We start from the raw sequence: 18050 nt of genomic DNA on the forward strand, positions 1-18050 counted from the left end.
AAGAACTTATAATTTTCCATTTGAAATATACCCAATGACTTGGCCTCCACAGCCATTTGTGGCTGTGAATTCTACAGATTCTCTACTCCCTGGTTAAAGAAATTCCTCCTCATCTATTTTCTAAAGGGACATCCTTCTATTCTGAGGCTGTGTCCTCTGGTCCTACACTCTTCCACGATAGGGAACATCCTGCCTATGTAACCCTTCGTAGATTTCAATGACATCCTCTCCCCCCAACCCTTATTCTTCTAAGCAGCAGATAGTTCAGGCCCAGAGCTATCCAAGCACTTCTCATACATTAACCCTTTCATTCCTAGGATCATTCTCATGAACCTCCTCTGGACTCTCTCCAATGCTGGCACATTCTTTTTTCGATATGGGGCCAAAAACTGCTTACCACACTCCAAGTGTGGTCTGACCAATGCCTATTAAATCTATGTCTCTGATGGGTAGGCTGCATTTAAGTTACCCCCAAAGTTTCAAAAGAATGCGATTGCCTTGATATCTTCCCCCAGCGGAAAGGAGGCTTCATGTTTGTCTGCGAGTCCCCAGAGGACGGAAGGACAACAATGAACTATGACAAGTTTTGCTTGCACTTTTTTTTTGTTGTGGTTTATTCAGAAAATACTGCAATCAAAAGAAACGCTTCCATGAATCCTTTGCGTTTCTGCACATATGGTTTTGTGCAGTAACGGCCGAAGGTACAGGAAAACTACAGAAAAAATGAGGTTGGTAAATGGTGCAGTGATACAAAACACTGGCGTCGCCTCAAAACTGCAAAACTCATTGCGGTGCTCAAAGGTGCTCCGTGACTCGTCTCTCTCTCTGAGCATTGCGGAAGGACAGAAGGGAGCTCAAAGCAAGGTGTGTGACGTTACAGTCTGAACCTAGAAAAATATGCACATACTTCCTGTATAAAATTGTTGTAAACCTGCTCTCGATTTCCTTTCAGATTTTCAAGTGCCTAGCTCGAAAAAAAAACAGATTTTCTATCGACATGATCACAAAGGTTTTTTTTACATAAGAAATCAGATACAGTGAGATCCCTGTTTTTTTTTTAATATCTTTCCCAGACTCCTATATATGTCTCCAATTAACAGAGTTCATAACCTGTACAGAACAAACACATTGACATCGGTTGCACAGAGAAGGGAGATTTCTACCAGGAGGGTTTACTGCCAAAAAAATGCCACCCTCTTATGTCTACAAGAACTCATTGGAATCTGGATCTACTTCCTCTTCTGCTGAGATTTGATTCCTTGACCCATTTTGTCTGTTTTCATCTGGACAGTGAAAGGGGAGACGTGTCTCTTTATTAGCTTGGCTTGCGGTTCCACTTCTCCTTGGCTCACTTTGACCTCGTCTCAGATGGTGCTGCAGTAGCCGGCATTCGAAGAGCCCAGTGGGGTGGATTGCAGTTCTACCGCTACTGTTTTGCCTGAGGTGCTGCCAGGTTCCCAGTGCTTGATGAACAGAGGGTAAATACGGTGCAGCGAGGTGGACAGGTTCCTCTGCATGCTCACGGACAGTGGCCGGTGCTCCTCCACCACCTTCGGCCTGACAGACACAAGCCTGCGGAGGGCCAGGACGCTTACTGCCACAAAGAGCGCGCAGACAGTCAAGGCAATTAGAAACTGCGGCCTGATCTCACTCTTCGCGGTTGCTGGGCGGGCTTCTTTGGTCCTGCCCCTGATGCAAGACGCATCAGTGTGGAGACTGACGTGGGACACGTGCACACATATCACGTATTCGGCAAGCGGCTCCAGCCGTGTCAAATTATAACTGTGCACGCCAGCAGGGATCCGAGCCGAGAAGGCAATATTCAAGCTGCTATTGCTCAGTGTACGTGACCAAGAGATATTTGACGATATTATGTTGGAGGTGATTATCCATGACAGCAGGATATAGTGGGCTTCTGTTTCTCGTATATAGAGCTGAATGTCGTCTTCATTTTCTGGATAGAACCCACTCACTTTGATAGTGACACTCTTCGAGTCAGCTCCTACAAGGTTGTGAGCCACACAGGTATAAAGTCCTGCATCATCCATACTTATATTGAATATCTCCAGCGTGCCTTCAGGGCACAGCCTGTATTTGTCTGATGCAGTATAGGCTGAAAGCTTGTCACCGGAGGGCGTGACCCAATAAATCTCAGGATCTGGCTCAGCAAAAGCTCGGCAGTGAAGGGAAAGGGATTCTTCCATTTCAACACTGAGATGTGAGGGAAAGGCTTCTGAGGAAATGAGAGGAAGGCATCGGTCTGTCATCTCTCTGAATGGGACATCTCTCAGATTACGCCTGCTAAATTCTGGAGGGTCCACACAAAACGTTGACTGTGGCTCGATGAACCGAATGCGGTTTTCATTAGTGTTCACCCAGCGAATGACGCAGTCACACCTGATGGGGTTGTTGTGGATGCTGATCTCTTGCAGTTTAGATAGGGACTCGATAGTCTTTTTGTATAAGGCACTCAGGGCGTTATTGTTCAGCATCAGAGTTTCCATCTGAGGAACAAGCCGAAACGCATTGGGATGAATGTAGGAAAACTTTGGGTTGTTGGTCACTTCCAGTTTGGTCAATTCAGGTAAATTGTCCAAAGCAAATTTATCAATGGAGGTCAGTTCCTCCATATTGTTAATCCCCAACTCCTTAAGATGGAGCATATCCGTAAAATCGCTCTGTTGGATCCTTTGAATCAAATTTTTGTTCAAATCCAAAAATTTAAGACCTGGGGCTTTCTGGAGGGCCACCTTTGGAACCTTGGATAATTTGTTATCATAGAAGGAAATGCTCTCTAGATTCTCTAGACCTTCAAGAGCATAATCTGAGATTTCTTTCAGTCGCATTCCACTTAGAACCAGACTTCTTAAGTTAACGAGAGGTTTAAAGTTCATGTTCTGGATCTTCTCCACAGCATTCTCTCCAATCATGAGGATCTCCAGGCTAGGTAAAGCATTAAACCACTCACTTCTAATGCTCCTCAACCTGTTAGAGTTCAGGTGAAGCCGGAGCAGGTTCCCGAGCCCAGAGAAAGCTCCAGCAGAAATGGTGCTCAGCTGGTTGTGGTTTAAGTAAAGTTCCTGAAGGTTAGTGAGAGCGGAGAAGCATTTTTCTGACAGGTCAGTCAGCTGGTTCTCTTCCAGATGAAGGACCAGAAGGTTAGTCATGTTTGTCAAGCTGAAGTGTTCAATCTGTGAGAAACTGTTTTGGGACAGGTCTAGTTCTGTCAGGTTAACCAGGTGATGTAGCTCACCTGGCTCGATCTTGCTGATCCTGTTACTCTGTAGGAGTAACGTCTGTGTTCCTTCAGGCAAATTAGCAGGAACTTTGTACATGAAAAAAGCATTACAGTCTACTGTTGGTGCCTCTCGATACACGGACCTCGGGGTAAACCAAGGCTTAATTTCACAGACACACATATCAGGGCATCTGACATGCCAGGGTATTGCTTGAGCTAATGTAACAATTGCCAAGCTAATAAAAATGTACTCTTTCAGGAACATTTTCCCCGCTGATCCTAACGCTGTCACCCAAGCTTCAAGAGTGCTTCAAGGTGCAATCTTGCGATAATAGGGGGGTGTGGTGGAGTAAAATTGGAAGCAAAATCTCTTAAGTGTCAAGAGGGCATCTTAATGCATGTTGTAAGTGGTAAAGATAGATCCAGCGGGCTACACCGGCTCTAAGATCTCATCCACACTTTACGAGCAAATGGCATCCCACTCCATGAGCTGGCGGTTTCTGGCAGTGCTTGTGAATTATGCTTCATTCAGCATTTGTAGGAAGCGATTGATCGCTGTCTCAGTGGGCTGATACTGAAAGGGAAAAAATAAGCCGGGTTAGTGAATTGCTTTGGATAAGGTGCATTTTTTTTTGTTAAATAGTAGCTTATGTGCTGATGGAAATTAGATTAATTAATTAAAAACAATATCATTAATCAACATGCTATTTATTTACCTCAGAGTGACTACTGAGGCACTTCTGTAAAGAAATATGCATTAGTAAGCTACACGTTTTCAGTTTGGTTGATAATTTTAACAACTCTTCTCACTGCTACCATAAGAGAGGAGATACAGGAGTCTGAAGACACACACTTGATGTTTCTTCACCTGCACCATCAACTTTACGAATAGTCCATAAACCCATGAACACTATTAACTCACTATTAAGCTCTCTTTTTGCTTTATTGTTAATATATTCTTATTGTAACTCACAGTAATTCTTCTATGAATTGCACTGTTGAACCAAGAGTGCCTTCATAGTTGGGAGCAAAATACAAGTCTGAGCCAGCAGGTGCCTCTCCACCCAGGACATCCCTTCTTCTCCGTGCTACTATCAGGGAGGTACAGGAGCTTGAAGACACACACTCAAATCTGCCATCAGATTTCTGAATGCACAATGAACCCATGAGCACCTCCTCACTATTTTTTTGCTCCCTTTCTGCCCTGCTTAATTTTTTAATATGTATTTCTTATTGTGAATTATGGTACAATTTATGTCTTGAACTGTACTACTGCCTCATAGCAACACATTTCACTACTTATATAACTTATATAAAAGTCTTTGGAGAGTGTGTGTGTGTGTGTGTGTGTGTGTGTGTGTGTGTGTGTTTAATTTTCTCACCCCTTATGGGTGGTGTGTTTGTGTATTTTCCCTCAATCTTGGGTCCTCTACCAGAGGCCTGGGGGCTTGAGGGTTTGGCACAGGACCCTTGCTGTTTCTAGTAGTGCACTCTTCTGCACTGAGGTCTCAGAAGTTGTTCTTGGGATTTGTTGGAGCCACCCTCCCAGTCCAGGAGTCACAGCTCCAAGTGCTCCTATCACCACTGGGATTACTCTGGCTTTAACCTTTCACATCCTTTCCATCTGCTCTTTCAAGCCCTGGAAAGGGAGAGGGGAGGGAGCAGGAAGCACCGGAGAGACATTCTGTAACGATCGATAAACCAATTGCTTGTAATCAAATGACCTTGCCTGCTGTCTGAAGGCTGGCTGTGTCTGTAATCGTGGCCCCCCCCCCACTTCTGGCACCCCTTCTCTGTCACCGGCCCCACAGCCATCCTGCAGTGTTCTGCCTTCACCATTTCCAACATCCTTTGCTCCCGCTAGCTTTACAAATGTGTTCTCCATTCCATGTTGAAAAGTACAGTTCTGTGCACAAGTTTTGGGCTACCTAGCTATATATGTATATCAGCCTAAGATTTTTACACAGTATTTTTTTGTTTTATTGTAATCTATAGTTTTATTTATGTATTGAACTGTACTGTATGATACAGGTGATATTAAACCTGATTCTGAAGGTACAAGGCTATTATCAAATAAAGGGGGTCTCGACATGGAAATGGATACTGCTTTCTCTTCAGTAGATCTACTGTGTTGGATTGAAATTCTCCTCACTTCCATTCCCCCGACACCAAAATCAAGTGAGTTTGGGAAATTCTATTCAGCGTTCTGCAATAGCAGGTGTACAGCTCAATAAATGTGCTCACAAATTGCCGTGTCATAAAGCTCACTGGGATCTGAAAAGACAATGCCTTAGATCCCTGGCAATCCTGAGGTTGAGTTAAACTCGGCATCATGATTTGAATATATTAAATGTATCTACAGTACTGTGCAAAAGTCTTAGGTACACACACAGTTTTATATATATGTATATAGATAGATAGATAGGATGCCTCAGACCTTTGTACAGTCCTGTACGCAGTTTTTTATATCATTTCCTGTGTGGGTTAATTTTGATTCAATTTGAAGCATACGATGGAAAGACATCCATCTCCATCCTCTCTTGATTTGCCCTTGAACCAGCAATATGTGTGAACCCTCAGTTTTTGTTAATATTGGTAAATATTTATTCAATATAATACTGTACGAACTTCTCAGACATCCTCGCTATGCGCCTAAGACTGCATGTTGATCAATGGCCCCTTCCACTGCCAAGATGAGGCCAATCTCAGATTGGAAGAGCAACACTTCATGTTCTGTCTGGGTGGCTTCCAACCTGGTCGCATGAACATTCTCCCCTCCCCCCCTTCTTCCATTCCTCATTCTGGCCCCCTACTTACCTCTTCTCCGTATGGGCCTATGTCACCTCCCCCAGTTCTCCTCCTTCCCGTTCTCACACGGTCCACACTCCTCTCCTATCAGATTCCTTCTTCTTCAGCTCTTTGTCTTTTCACCAGTCACCTCCCAGCTCTTATCCTTTCCTCTCACCTGGCTTCACCTATTACCATCTAGCTTGTATGTATTTCCCTTCCCCCCCATCCTGCCCCCACCTTCTTATTCTGGCTTCTATCCCCTTTCAATCCAGTCCTGATGAGGGGTCTTGGCCTGAATCATTGACTCTACTCCTTTCCACAGATGCTGCCTGACCTCCCAAGTTCCTCCAGGATTTTGTGTGCATTACTCAGACCATAATAAATGCAGTGATTTATAGGCTGGGACTAGACATAAAATGACTATGAAAGCTGCCACATCATTATAAAAAAGAATCTACTGGTTCATTAGTGCTCTACCACTGAAGGGAGCTGTCTTTCCTTGCCCAATTTGACCTTCATTGACTATAATCCACACTGAGTGGTTGACTGCTAATGGCATTTTGTCAGTAGCAGCCCGAACAATTGCAGCTCAAAGTGACGACATATTAAAATTAATGCTTATGTCAGCTCCACAAATTTAAATAGAGCTCCATTCAGTCTGCTTTGTTTCTACTAATATTTAGACAAATGGATGCATATTTCCTGACTGGAAAAGGTATCAGACTAATGTTTAACACCACTGGACTATATCCCTGTGGGTGTTTTCTGTTCATACACAGATTAATGCTTGTGTGCTTTTGTCTGTAAAACTTGCGCATCAGAAATGGCCAGAAAATTCTTTGTGCTCCCTGTGACTATCAGTTTAAACATCTGCAGGCCCGCTCAGCACTTGCATGTGTGATCAACAGGGAATACCTGATGTGGTTAGCTTTCTGCCTTGGGACAGAAATGGCTCAGTCAGCAGGCTGAATGCATAAAGGGTCTCCATCATACTACATTAAGCAAACACTATGGAAGTTGCAACAGAAATTCCCATTGGCTCATAACCGCAGGAGAAGCCCCTTGATCCCTTCTGCTATTCAGTTACATCACCGATATTCTTCATTTTAACTCTAGCTGCCTGTTTTCCCTCATGTATTTTAATAGCCATATTTAAAAAAAATATGCCAAATGACCCCTACTCCTCTGCTACCTTTAATCTAGTCAGGTGGGATTTAGCCCAAACTATAATCATTTGATGGTTGGATTACTGAATCATTTTAAGGAGATTGCCTGTCTAATTTTAATTCAGTTTTGACATCTGCAGGACCTCAGGGCACTCAAGGGAGGCTTCTAGACTGGATCCTTCAGGTTAATGCCTTCAAAGCTTTGCGTACAGAAGAAGCAATAAGACACTCCCCTGCTCCATATTCTACCCCCACCACGGTATCCCACTGAGCTGCCAAGCATTCAAAATCACCCTCCTCCCACTTCAGGTTTATCTCCAATCCCTGGATAACCTTGTCAGGCACTCGGAGACTCTTTCAATCTGGTTGTGACTGGAAAGCGAGATGAAGATGTTTTAAACATGTCTTGCCTTTGAACTTGGAAGTAACGATGGGAAATATGACCTTCAGGGCTTTCTCGCTGCTTCCCACCTCACTCTTGCCAGCATTCTCCCTTGTGATCATTGGTGGAACCTTAATACTTACAAATGGGGCCTGGAATTTACAGGCCATTTTCGGACGACTTACTGAGTGAAGGTATCATGTGTCGTCTTGAGCAAGAAGAGGCCAGTGCTTGACACCCACCCGGGGTTAAGCAATCTGAGACATGGCCTTCACTCCCACACGTGGTTCTTTCTAACCAGCTCAAATTCATTGTTTTAATTATTGTTTAGTGTGCTTTTCTGGAAAGTGCACAATCAGATTTATTGTCTCTGATGTATGACATAAAAGTTGCTTAGTGGCAGCAATACAGTGCAAGACGCAAATATCTATAAATTACCAAAAATAAGCCGTGCAAACAAAGGAATAATGAGGTAGCATTCATGGGTTCATGGACTGTTCATAAGTACGATGGAGGAGAGGATGAAGCTGTTCCTAAATCGTTTAGCGTGTTTCTTCAGGTTCCCCTACCTCGTGCCCGATGATAGCAATGAGAAGAAGGGCATGTCCTGGACGGTGAGTGTCCTTAATGATGAATGCCAGCTTCTTGAGTACCATGTCTTATCGAAGTGCTCACTGGTGGGGAGGTTTGTGGCAGTGATGGAATCAGCTGAGACTGTACCCCCTGAAGACTCTTGTAATTTTGTGCTTTGAAGGCTCTATACCAACTGGTGATGCAACCAGTCAGAATGCCATACATCTGTAGAAATCCGTAGGAGTTTTGGGTGACATACCAAATCCCCTCAAGCTCCTCATGCTGCCATCCCTTCTTCTTGATTGCATCAATGTGTTGGACCCACTGAGATGTTGGTGCTGAAGAACTTGAAGCTGTTTACTCTTTCCATTGCTGACTTCCCAATGAAGACTGGTGTGTGTTCTCCAGATTCTTCTCACTACTACCATTGGGCAGGAAGTACAGGAGCCTTAGATCCCACACACTAGATTCAGGAAAAGGTATCACCCCACAACCATCAGGTTCCGGAACCAGTGTAGATAACTTTACTCACCTCAATGCTGAACTGACTCTACAGCCTAAAGAATCTTTGCACTTCTGTTGTTTCTCTGTCTTTGTTGATGTATATTTCTTATAAATTCTATTGTAATTCTTTACTTCCCTATAAATATCTGCAAGGAAATAAATTTCAAGATAGCATATGTTAATAATAAATTTACTGTGAACTTTGACATTTGAACTTTGGGTTCTTCTTCCTGAAGTCCACAATCAGTTCTTGGCCTTGCTGATGCTGAGTGCACTGTGCCATCACTCAACCAGCTGATCTATCTCACTCCTGTACGCATCCTCATTGCCATCTGGGATTCTACCAACAAGGGCAGATATTGAATATTAAGATTGGGTCAGATTTTATGGGATCATGCTTTTCACAGTCAAATATCCTGAATTATTATTTTTTTTTGTGTGCCATACTCTGCCAGAGCCTTGGCAACTACTTTTTTTTCAAGTGGTTGTCTTGGAGAAAAGATTCTGTGAGTGGTCCCCCACGTCCTCACAGCGCAGTCTGTTTTTTTATGAGGCCGAGTTGCGAGCCCGGCACGGATGGAAAGCGTGCCGGGAGCGGCCCGACTGGGTTCGAACTCGGGAACCGTCGCTCCACTGTGCCACCAGCCAGCCCGCCTGAATTATAGGAGTGAATATAAAAGGAAAGGTCAGCAGTGCTCTTTGGGATCTCTGACGTCTATGGTTTATTACACTGCACAACAAAGATTTTACTTCCTGAATGCTTTTGGGTGTATCTTATGGATTTTGAGCTACTGGTCATGAAAAGCACCACGAAGCTACCCTATCATGCACCATTTTTTAAAAAGAATTGTCTATATATGGTATTTCAATTCATATTTCAAGTCAGAATAACTGATGTCAAGATTAAGAAAGGCAGTTTTGTTCGTCCACAAATTAAAAAAGGTCATCAATAAAGGCAATTTGAAAAACTTCTAGTAGGACCAGAAAAAAATCACATGGAAGGCACTTAAGGGTGTTGTTGAAAATTTTCTTGGCAACCTCAGAGCAGTAAGTGACGTGCAACTAGTTGACGACATGCTTCAAGCATACAGAACCATGAAATCCAACATGTCGCTAAAGAGTCATTTCTGCATTCCCATTCAGACTTCTTCCCTGCAAATCTTGGCACTGTCAGTGATGAGCATGGTGAAACATTTCACCAGGACATTGTGGTCATGGAGAAATAGTATCAAGGCAGCTGGAATCCATCAATACTGGCTGATTATTGTTGGACACTTAAGCACAAAGCCTCAGAAAATGAGTACAAATGAAAATCATCAAGAAAACATCTTTAGTCTAGTTGAACTATTGCAAAGCACTGTTATGCAATTAAACATATTATTCAATAAAAGTTAATTTCTTGTTTCTTCCAATTTCTGTGATTCAAGTAGTCTGAAATTATAAACACAAGAACATCTGCGAATGCTGGAAATCCAAAGTAACACAGACAAAATGCTGGAGGAACTCAGCAGGCCAGGCAGCATCTAAGGAAAAGAATAAACAGTTGATGTTTTGGGCCGAGACACTTCTTCAGGACACCTGATGAAGGGCCTTGATCTGAAACGTCGATGATTTATTCTTTTCCGTCGATGCTCCCTGGCCTGCTGAGTTCCTCCAGCATTTTGTGTGTGTTGCTTCAGTCTGAAATTATATTTGTGTTCAGTTTCAAGTGGTCTATCATAAACTAAAAAAAAATTCTGTGAAAGCAACACTTCTTAAAAAAGCTGTTGTCCACTGTTAGCACTGTCTTATGTGACGTGAAACTTGTTTGTGGCAGCAGTACAGTGCAGAGGCAGATTTATTATGCAATATTACAAAAAATAAATAGCTACTAAAAAGAAGGACGAATGAAGTAGTGAAGAACAATGATGAGTCTTCAGGTACAAATGGAGGAAAAGGGATAGAAAATTCATCAGGGCAGGATATAGTTAACACCCCCGATTATACCTCATTCCCCAGTTGAAGCAGTTTATTTAAATTCAGTCTCCTTAATTGCCACAATACATTGTGAATAGCAAGGCACTTCCTACTGTGACTCGCGGCCTGGATTTACAGCTGGTTCGTAGAGCACAGCTCATTACGAACCAGATATTTCATGATGTTTTCATTACGGCTGCTACACTGGGATTTCCACCAGGGAAATGTTTCTTCTCATGGAATACAGGGTCCTGATTGCTTATGCAAATACTTCCACTTCTTTGATTCCATTGTTTTTGTTTTAAATGTTTTGACCTCGGGAGCTAAGAAATGGCTAACCTTGGCTGCTGAGAAATAAATAGAATCTTATATGCAGGCAGCTTGACAAGTCACTGTTCATTTTTATGGTTCCGGGTGTTAATTTAAAAGACAATCTTCATTGTTTCCCTGGGGAAGATTTTGTGCTGCGCAGAGAAAAGAACAGTTCCTACTTGCAAAGACCCATTCAAAAGTGGTACCTCTTCAAAGAATTCATATTTATTTATTTTTTGTAATATTGCATATAATACAATTCATATAATACCCAGATGTCGCAGAGTGATTTTTAAAGTGTGGTCACTACTGTAGCATTGGAAATACCAAACCTAACATGAAAACCAATCACAGAAAAATGAGTTCATCACAGGAAAAGGTCTCCCCACCCACCACTGAGCACATCTGCAAGGAGCACTGCTACAAGGAAGCAGCATCCGTCATCAAGGAGCCCCAATCATCTGTCATCAAGGAGCCCCAATCATCCGTCATCAAGGAACCCCATCATCCGTCATCAAGGAGCTCCGTCATCCGTCATCAAGGAACCCCATCATCCGTCATCAAGGAACCCCATCATCCATCATCAAGGAACCCCGTCATCCGTCATCAAGGAGCTCCGTCATCCATCATCAAGGAACCCCCGTCATCCATCATCAAGGAGCTCCGTCAACCGTCATCAAGGAGCTCCGTCATCCGTCATCAAGGAACCCCATTATCCATCATCAAGGAACCCCATTATCTATCATCAAGGAACCCCGTCATCCGTCATCAAGGAACCCCGTCATCCGTCATCAAGGAGCTCCGTCATCCGTCATCAAGGAACCCCGTCATCCGTCATCAAGGAGCTCTGTCATCCGTCATCAAGGAACCCCGTCATCCGTCATCAAGGAACCCCATCATCCATCATCAAGGAACCCCGTCATCCGTCATCAAGGATCCCCATCATCCGTCATCAAGGAACCCCGTCATCCATCATCAAGGAACCCCGTCATCCGTCATCAAGGAGCTCCGTCATCCGTCATCAAGGAACCCCATCATCCGTCATCAAGGAACCCCATCATCCTTCATCAAGGAACCCCGTCATCCATCATCAAGGAGCTCCATCATCCGTCATCAAGGAACTGCATCAACCGTCATCAAGGAACCTCATCAGCCATCATCAAGGAGCCCTGTCATCCGTCATCAAGGAACCCCGTCATCCGTCATCAAGGAACCCCGTCATCCGTCATCAAGGAGCCCCGTCATCCGTCATCAAGGAACCCCATTATCGAGGCCATGCTCTCTTCTCACTGCTGCCATTAGGAAGGAGGTACAGGAGCCTGAGGTCCCACACCACCAGGTTCAGGACTAGCTATTACCCTTCAACGATCAGGTTCCTGAACCAACGCGGATAACTTCACTCACCTCAACACTGAGCCAATTCCACAACCTATGGATTCACTTTCAAGGACTCTACAACTCATGTTCTCCGACTGATTGACGAATTGATTGATTTGTTTATTCATCCATCCAGCCATCCATTTATTTATTAAAACAGCCTGTCTGTTTAATTAATTAATTTGACAGTTTTATTTATTTATTGTAGATTTATGTATTTAATTTCAATTTATTTTTTTGTTTGTTTTTAAATCATTTATCTATTATTTAGTTATTTATTTATGTGTTTGTACAGTTTGATTTTTTTCCACATTGTTTTATCACTGGGTGTAGATTTTCATTGAGTCTATTGTATTTCTTTGTTCTACTGTGAGTGTCTGCAAGGAAAAGAATCTCAGGGTTGTATATGGTGACAAATATGTACTTCGATTATAAATTTACTTTGAACTTTGAGCACAGAAAACTCCCACAACAATGTAATATGATGTTGATTGTGGGATAAAGATTGGGCAGCACACCAGGACAAACATCTCTGGTCCTTGAAATAGCATCCTTTGATTTTTTTTTACATCAGCTGAAAAGCAAATAGGACCTTGGTTTAAAATGGCGCAGAATTAGAATCAGTACAATTATCACTGACATATGTAGTAAAACTTGTTGTTTCTGAGGTATTAGTACAGTGCAATACATAAAATATACCATAAATTACGATAAGAAATATATATTAAAAATAAGCACCATGAAAAGAGAGCAAAAAATTAGTGAGGCAGTGTTCGTAAGTTCATTGTCTTTTTAGAAGTCCAATGGCAGAGGGGAAGAAGCTGTTCCTGAATCATTGAGTGTGTGCCTTCAGGCTCCTGTACCTCCTCTCTAATGGTAGCAATGAGAACAGGGTGATGGGGGTCCTCAATGACGAATGCAGCCTTTTTGAGTCGTCTCCTTTTGAGGATGTCCTCGATGGTGGGGAGGCTAGTGCCTGTGATGGAGCTGGCTGAATCCACAACCCTCCACAGCTTTTCCCAAACCTGGGCAGTGCCCTCTGCCCTTCCCCCCCCATACCAGGTGGTGATGCAACCAGTTAGAATGCTCTCCATGGTACATCTGTAGAAACTTGCTTTGTATGCCTTTGCTGACAAACCAAATCTCCTCAAACTCCTAATGAAATATAGTTGCTGGTGGAAATTGAAACAGCTCACCCTTTCCACTGCTGACCCATCCATAAGCACCTCCAACAGTGTCGTGCTCCTCAGTGCTAACCATGTAGAATGCGTACAAAACAGATTGAAGAAGATCTTCAATTCACAACTTTCTGACTGGGAGGCATTTTCAGATTATGAATCCTCTATCACAATCACTTTACTCTGGCTGTGTAGTCAAGCTGGTTTTACAGATTTTTTTTTTGTTTTCCGTCTCCTTTCCCTGTAGCAGTTCAATTAGTAACTAGCAGAATGTCACGCTGCATTAATTTAATACTTCTCAGTACTACCTGTGTACGCTCGCTGCTGGAAACACATGGCTGGGCGACTCCCCTCAGACAATGAGTCTGACAATTTAGAAGGAGGAGATATATTCACCCTCAGCTATCTGGAAGAATGCAGATATCTAGAGGAATTGGTACTGAGAGGGTTAATATTCTCATTTCAGCTGGAACTCCTGTCCTGCTAGATAAATTGTCCTGTAAATGAATGCTACAGACATGCTAATGGCTGGAGTGGTATTGAAGTCATAAAATACTGCATGTGGTTGTCCAGGGAACATTGAAGATGGTGTTTTGAAATTGGAGGACTGTGAGAGTGAGAGCGAATGAGAGCGAGAAAGAGGAGGAAGGGAGAGAGAGAGAGTTAGAGAAGGGAGAGAGAAAGTAAGGGAGGAGGGATAGAGTGTAAAAGCATGACAGAAAGAGGTGGGATAGAAAGAGGAAAGGCAGAGCGAGAGAGGTGAGACGTTGAGACAAAAGGGGCAGAGAGATGTATAGAGGGAAAAAAGACAGAGGTTGAGTGACGGGGGGAGAGAGATAGAGAGAAGTTTAAAGGAAGAATATATGAGAAGGGAATCTTGTTGAAGTGTGGAATGCTCACCAAGGATTTGGAAAGATAAATCAGAACCAGGTGGAAGGGAAAGGTCACATCTTCTACCTGCAGGGTCATGGGATTGTTCATCTCCGAATTGCTAATTGCTATTTTCATATTGCTGTTTAAGTTCTACACACACAGTACTGCGCAAGATATCTTAGGCATACATATTAACATAGTCATACTTTATTAACGAAAACCAATTTCCCCCAGGATTAATAAAGTATGACTATGACTATGACTATATTAGGCTAGGGTGCCTAAGACCCTTGCGCAGTACTGGATTTGTCAATGTGGAGTGGAGAGCAAGTTTGTAAATCTGGCGGGAACAAAGAATGCTGGGAATGGTGAGGGTGGATTGCTGCGTGAGGGGTGTGAGACGGGTGCCAGAGAAGGAGTGCTGTGGCGGGGGGGCGGTGGGTTACGTGGGTATAGACACACCCGGTTCTGAGGCACAAGGGAATTTGGTTTATTGATCATTATAGAATGTTCCTCTGGTGCTTCCTGCTCCCTCCCCTCTCCCTTCCCCTTTTCCCAACCATGATTCCCCTCTCCCCGACCCCTTCCCACTCTCAGTCCACAATAGAGACCTGTATCAGAATCAGGGTTATCATCAATGAAATTTGTCTTTTTTTGCAGCAATGTTAAAGTGCAATGCATAAAATTACTATGGTAAAAGTCTTTAGCACATCGCTAGGGTGCCTAAGAATTTTTCACAGTACAGTATATATGTATACATAAAATTGTTGCTAATATTGAATAATTGAGGAATGCATCCAAAATGACTTCAAAAGCAATTTTACCCAAAATATAATTAGTGTGTTGTAGCCATGACTATCTTTCAGGAACAGAAAAATGCAACTTCAATTTCCAGTTGGGTGACCTCAGCATCTAATGTCTAGTTCTTATTTTATACTTAAATTCCTTGAAATTTATCATTAACCTTACCTGGCACAGACAAAATCTTTGCGCAAAGTCCAAATGGATCCGGAAATCGGGGCAAAGGTGACAAAAGTACAAATCAATCTCAGTAGTCTTAAATGAAGTTCTCTGGAATAAGGAGTGGACTTCTTCCTGAAAACTTGCTTCTGCTGTAAAGAAACACAAGGCATTATTAAAGATTAGTTTTATTTGTCACATATACATTGAAATATACAGTGAAATGTATTGTTTGCATCAAATCAAATCAGTAAGGATTGTGCTGGGCAGCCCTGCAAGTATCGCCATGCCTCCAATGCCCACACCTCACTAACTCTGACCATATGTCTTTGGAATGTGGGAGGAAATGCAGAGCACCCAAAGGAAACCCACACTTCTGTGGATTGAATGCATACGCAACTGAGGAATGAACAACTCACACATCTCATTCAAAGATTCAAAGTACATTTATTATCAGAGTATGTATGTAGTACACAACCCTGAGATTCGGCTTCCCCACAGAGAGCCATGAAACAAAGAAATGTCATGGAACCCGCTCAAAGGATACAAAACATCAAACCACAGAATCATTAAGGCAGTCCAGGAATGGTCAGTTTAGTTCAGTTCAGTTTAATTTAGTGCTGTGTTGCTAGTTGACTGCAGGCTCCAGAGCCAGTCTGCCTTGATCAAAACAGCAAAAGGAGTAACCAGAATCCAGAAACACATCATAACACGAACTGCAGAGTCCAATCCACAAACCAATTAAACCTTGCCCAAGACCCAAGACTCAACCACCATCCCCTGGCAGCATTGAATGAGAGGGAGAGAGAGACCGGCCAAACGCAGGCACTTTCCACCAGCAGCTTCGAGTGAGAGTGAGAGAGAGAGACAGACCGGTCAAACGCAGGCACCTTCCACCAGCAGCTTCGAGTGAGGTGAGAGGGAGAGACCAGTCAAACGCAGGCACCTTCCACCAGCAGCTTCGAGCGAGGTGAGAGGGAGAGAGACAGACCGGTCAAACACAGGCACCTTCCACCAGCAGCTTTGAGCGAGGTGAGAGGGAGAGAGACAGACCGGTCAAACGCAGGCACCTTCCACCAGCAGCTTTGAGCGAGGTGAGAGGGAGAGACCAGTCAAACGCAGGTACCTTCCACCAGCAGCTTCGAGTGAGGTGAGAGGGAGAGACCGGTCAAACGCAGGCACCTTCCACCAGCAGCTTCGAGCGAGGTGAGAGGGAGAGAGACAGACCGGTCAAACGCAGGCACCTTCCACCAGCAGCTTTGAGCGAGGTGAGAGGGAGAGACCAGTCAAATGCAGGCACCTTCCACCGGCAGCTTCGAGTGAGGTGAGAGGGAGAGACCGGTCAAACGCAGGCACCTTCCACCAGCAGCTTCGAGCGAGGTGAGAGGGAGAGAGACAGACCGGTCAAACGCAGGCACCTTCCACCAGCAGCTTCGAGTGAGGTGAGAGGGAGAGACCAGTCAAACGCAGGCACCTTCCACCAGCAGCTTCGAGTGAGGTGAGAGGGAGAGACCGGTCAAACGCAGGCACCTTCCACCAGCAGCTTCGAGCGAGGTGAGAGGGAGAGAGACAGACCGGTCAAACGCAGGCACCTTCCACCAGCAGCTTTGAGCGAGGTGAGAGGGAGAGACCAGTCAAATGCAGGCACCTTCCACCAGCAGCTTCGAGTGAGGTGAGAGGGAGAGACCGGTCAAACGCAGGCACCTTCCACCAGCAGCTTCGAGTGAGGTGAGAGGGAGAGACCAGTCAAACGCAGGCACCTTCCACCAGCAGCTTCGAGTGAGGTGAGAGGGAGAGACCGGTCAAACGCAGGCACCTTCCACCAGCAGCTTCGAGTGAGGTGAGAGGGAGAGACCGGTCAAACGCAGGCACCTTCCACCAGCAGCTTCGAGCGAGGTGAGAGGGAGAGAGACAGACCGGTCAAACGCAGGCACCTTCCACCAGCAGCTTTGAGCGAGGTGAGAGGGAGAGACCAGTCAAATGCAGGCACCTTCCACCAGCAGCTTCGAGTGAGGTGAGAGGGAGAGACCGGTCAAACGCAGGCACCTTCCACCAGCAGCTTCGAGCGAGGTGAGAGGGAGAGAGACAGACCGGTCAAACGCAGGCACCTTCCACCAGCAGCTTCGAGTGAGGTGAGAGGGAGAGACCAGTCAAACGCAGGCACCTTCCACCAGCAGCTTCGAGTGAGGTGAGAGGGAGAGACCGGTCAAACGCAGGCACCTTCCACCAGCAGCTTCGAGTGAGGTGAGAGGGAGAGACCAGTCAAACGCAGGCACCTTCCACCAGCAGCTTCGAGTGAGGTGAGAGGGAGAGACCGGTCAAACGCAGGCACCTTCCACCAGCAGCTTCGAGCGAGGTGAGAGGGAGAGACCAGTCAAACGCAGGCACTTCTTTCAGCAGTAGCGAGCGAGAAGACAAATGGATTGGTTTCAGGGACTTGATCCTTCTGTCTCCTATTCTCACTAGGAGAAGAGCAGAGACCATCTGCTGACAGGCGAAGACTGAACAATCCTTGGCTGTTCTACCCCTTAACAGGTAAGTGGTAAGGACAAAACTTCAGGAGCTGGCTTGGGTGAGATAGCAGATGAAGCCACAATCTATTGCTGGTTTCCAGAGAACCTGCTGTTATTTGACAGACTGAATGGCCTGTCACTGTTATTCAACCAGCCAATTCTGAAATCACAGTCTAACTGATGCTCTGAATTTTCCACTTAGAAGAGCTCTCACAATGAAAAGATTGC

The 18050-nt window shown here is 44.5% G+C and overlaps 1 protein-coding gene across 4 annotated transcripts in view; it reads right to left on the minus strand.

The window, feature by feature from the left end:
* Nucleotides 1-593: 593 nt before the first annotated feature.
* Nucleotides 594-18050, minus strand: part of lrrn2 (leucine rich repeat neuronal 2) — a 330240-nt gene continuing 312783 nt past the window's right edge. For all 4 annotated transcript variants that reach the window (XM_063065361.1, XM_063065359.1, XM_063065362.1 and 1 more), the window contains 2 exons: nt 15319-15461; nt 594-3812 (listed from right to left, as the gene is read on the minus strand). In XM_063065361.1, the coding sequence (XP_062921431.1) occupies nt 1365-3503 (2139 nt within the window). In that variant the 5' untranslated portion in view covers nt 3504-3812; nt 15319-15461 and the 3' untranslated portion in view covers nt 594-1364. The remainder of the gene's footprint in view (nt 3813-15318; nt 15462-18050) is intronic.

The sequence above is a fragment of the Mobula hypostoma genome, chromosome 13, assembly GCF_963921235.1.
Source record: "Mobula hypostoma chromosome 13, sMobHyp1.1, whole genome shotgun sequence".
Classification (NCBI taxonomy): Eukaryota; Metazoa; Chordata; class Chondrichthyes; order Myliobatiformes; family Myliobatidae; genus Mobula; species Mobula hypostoma.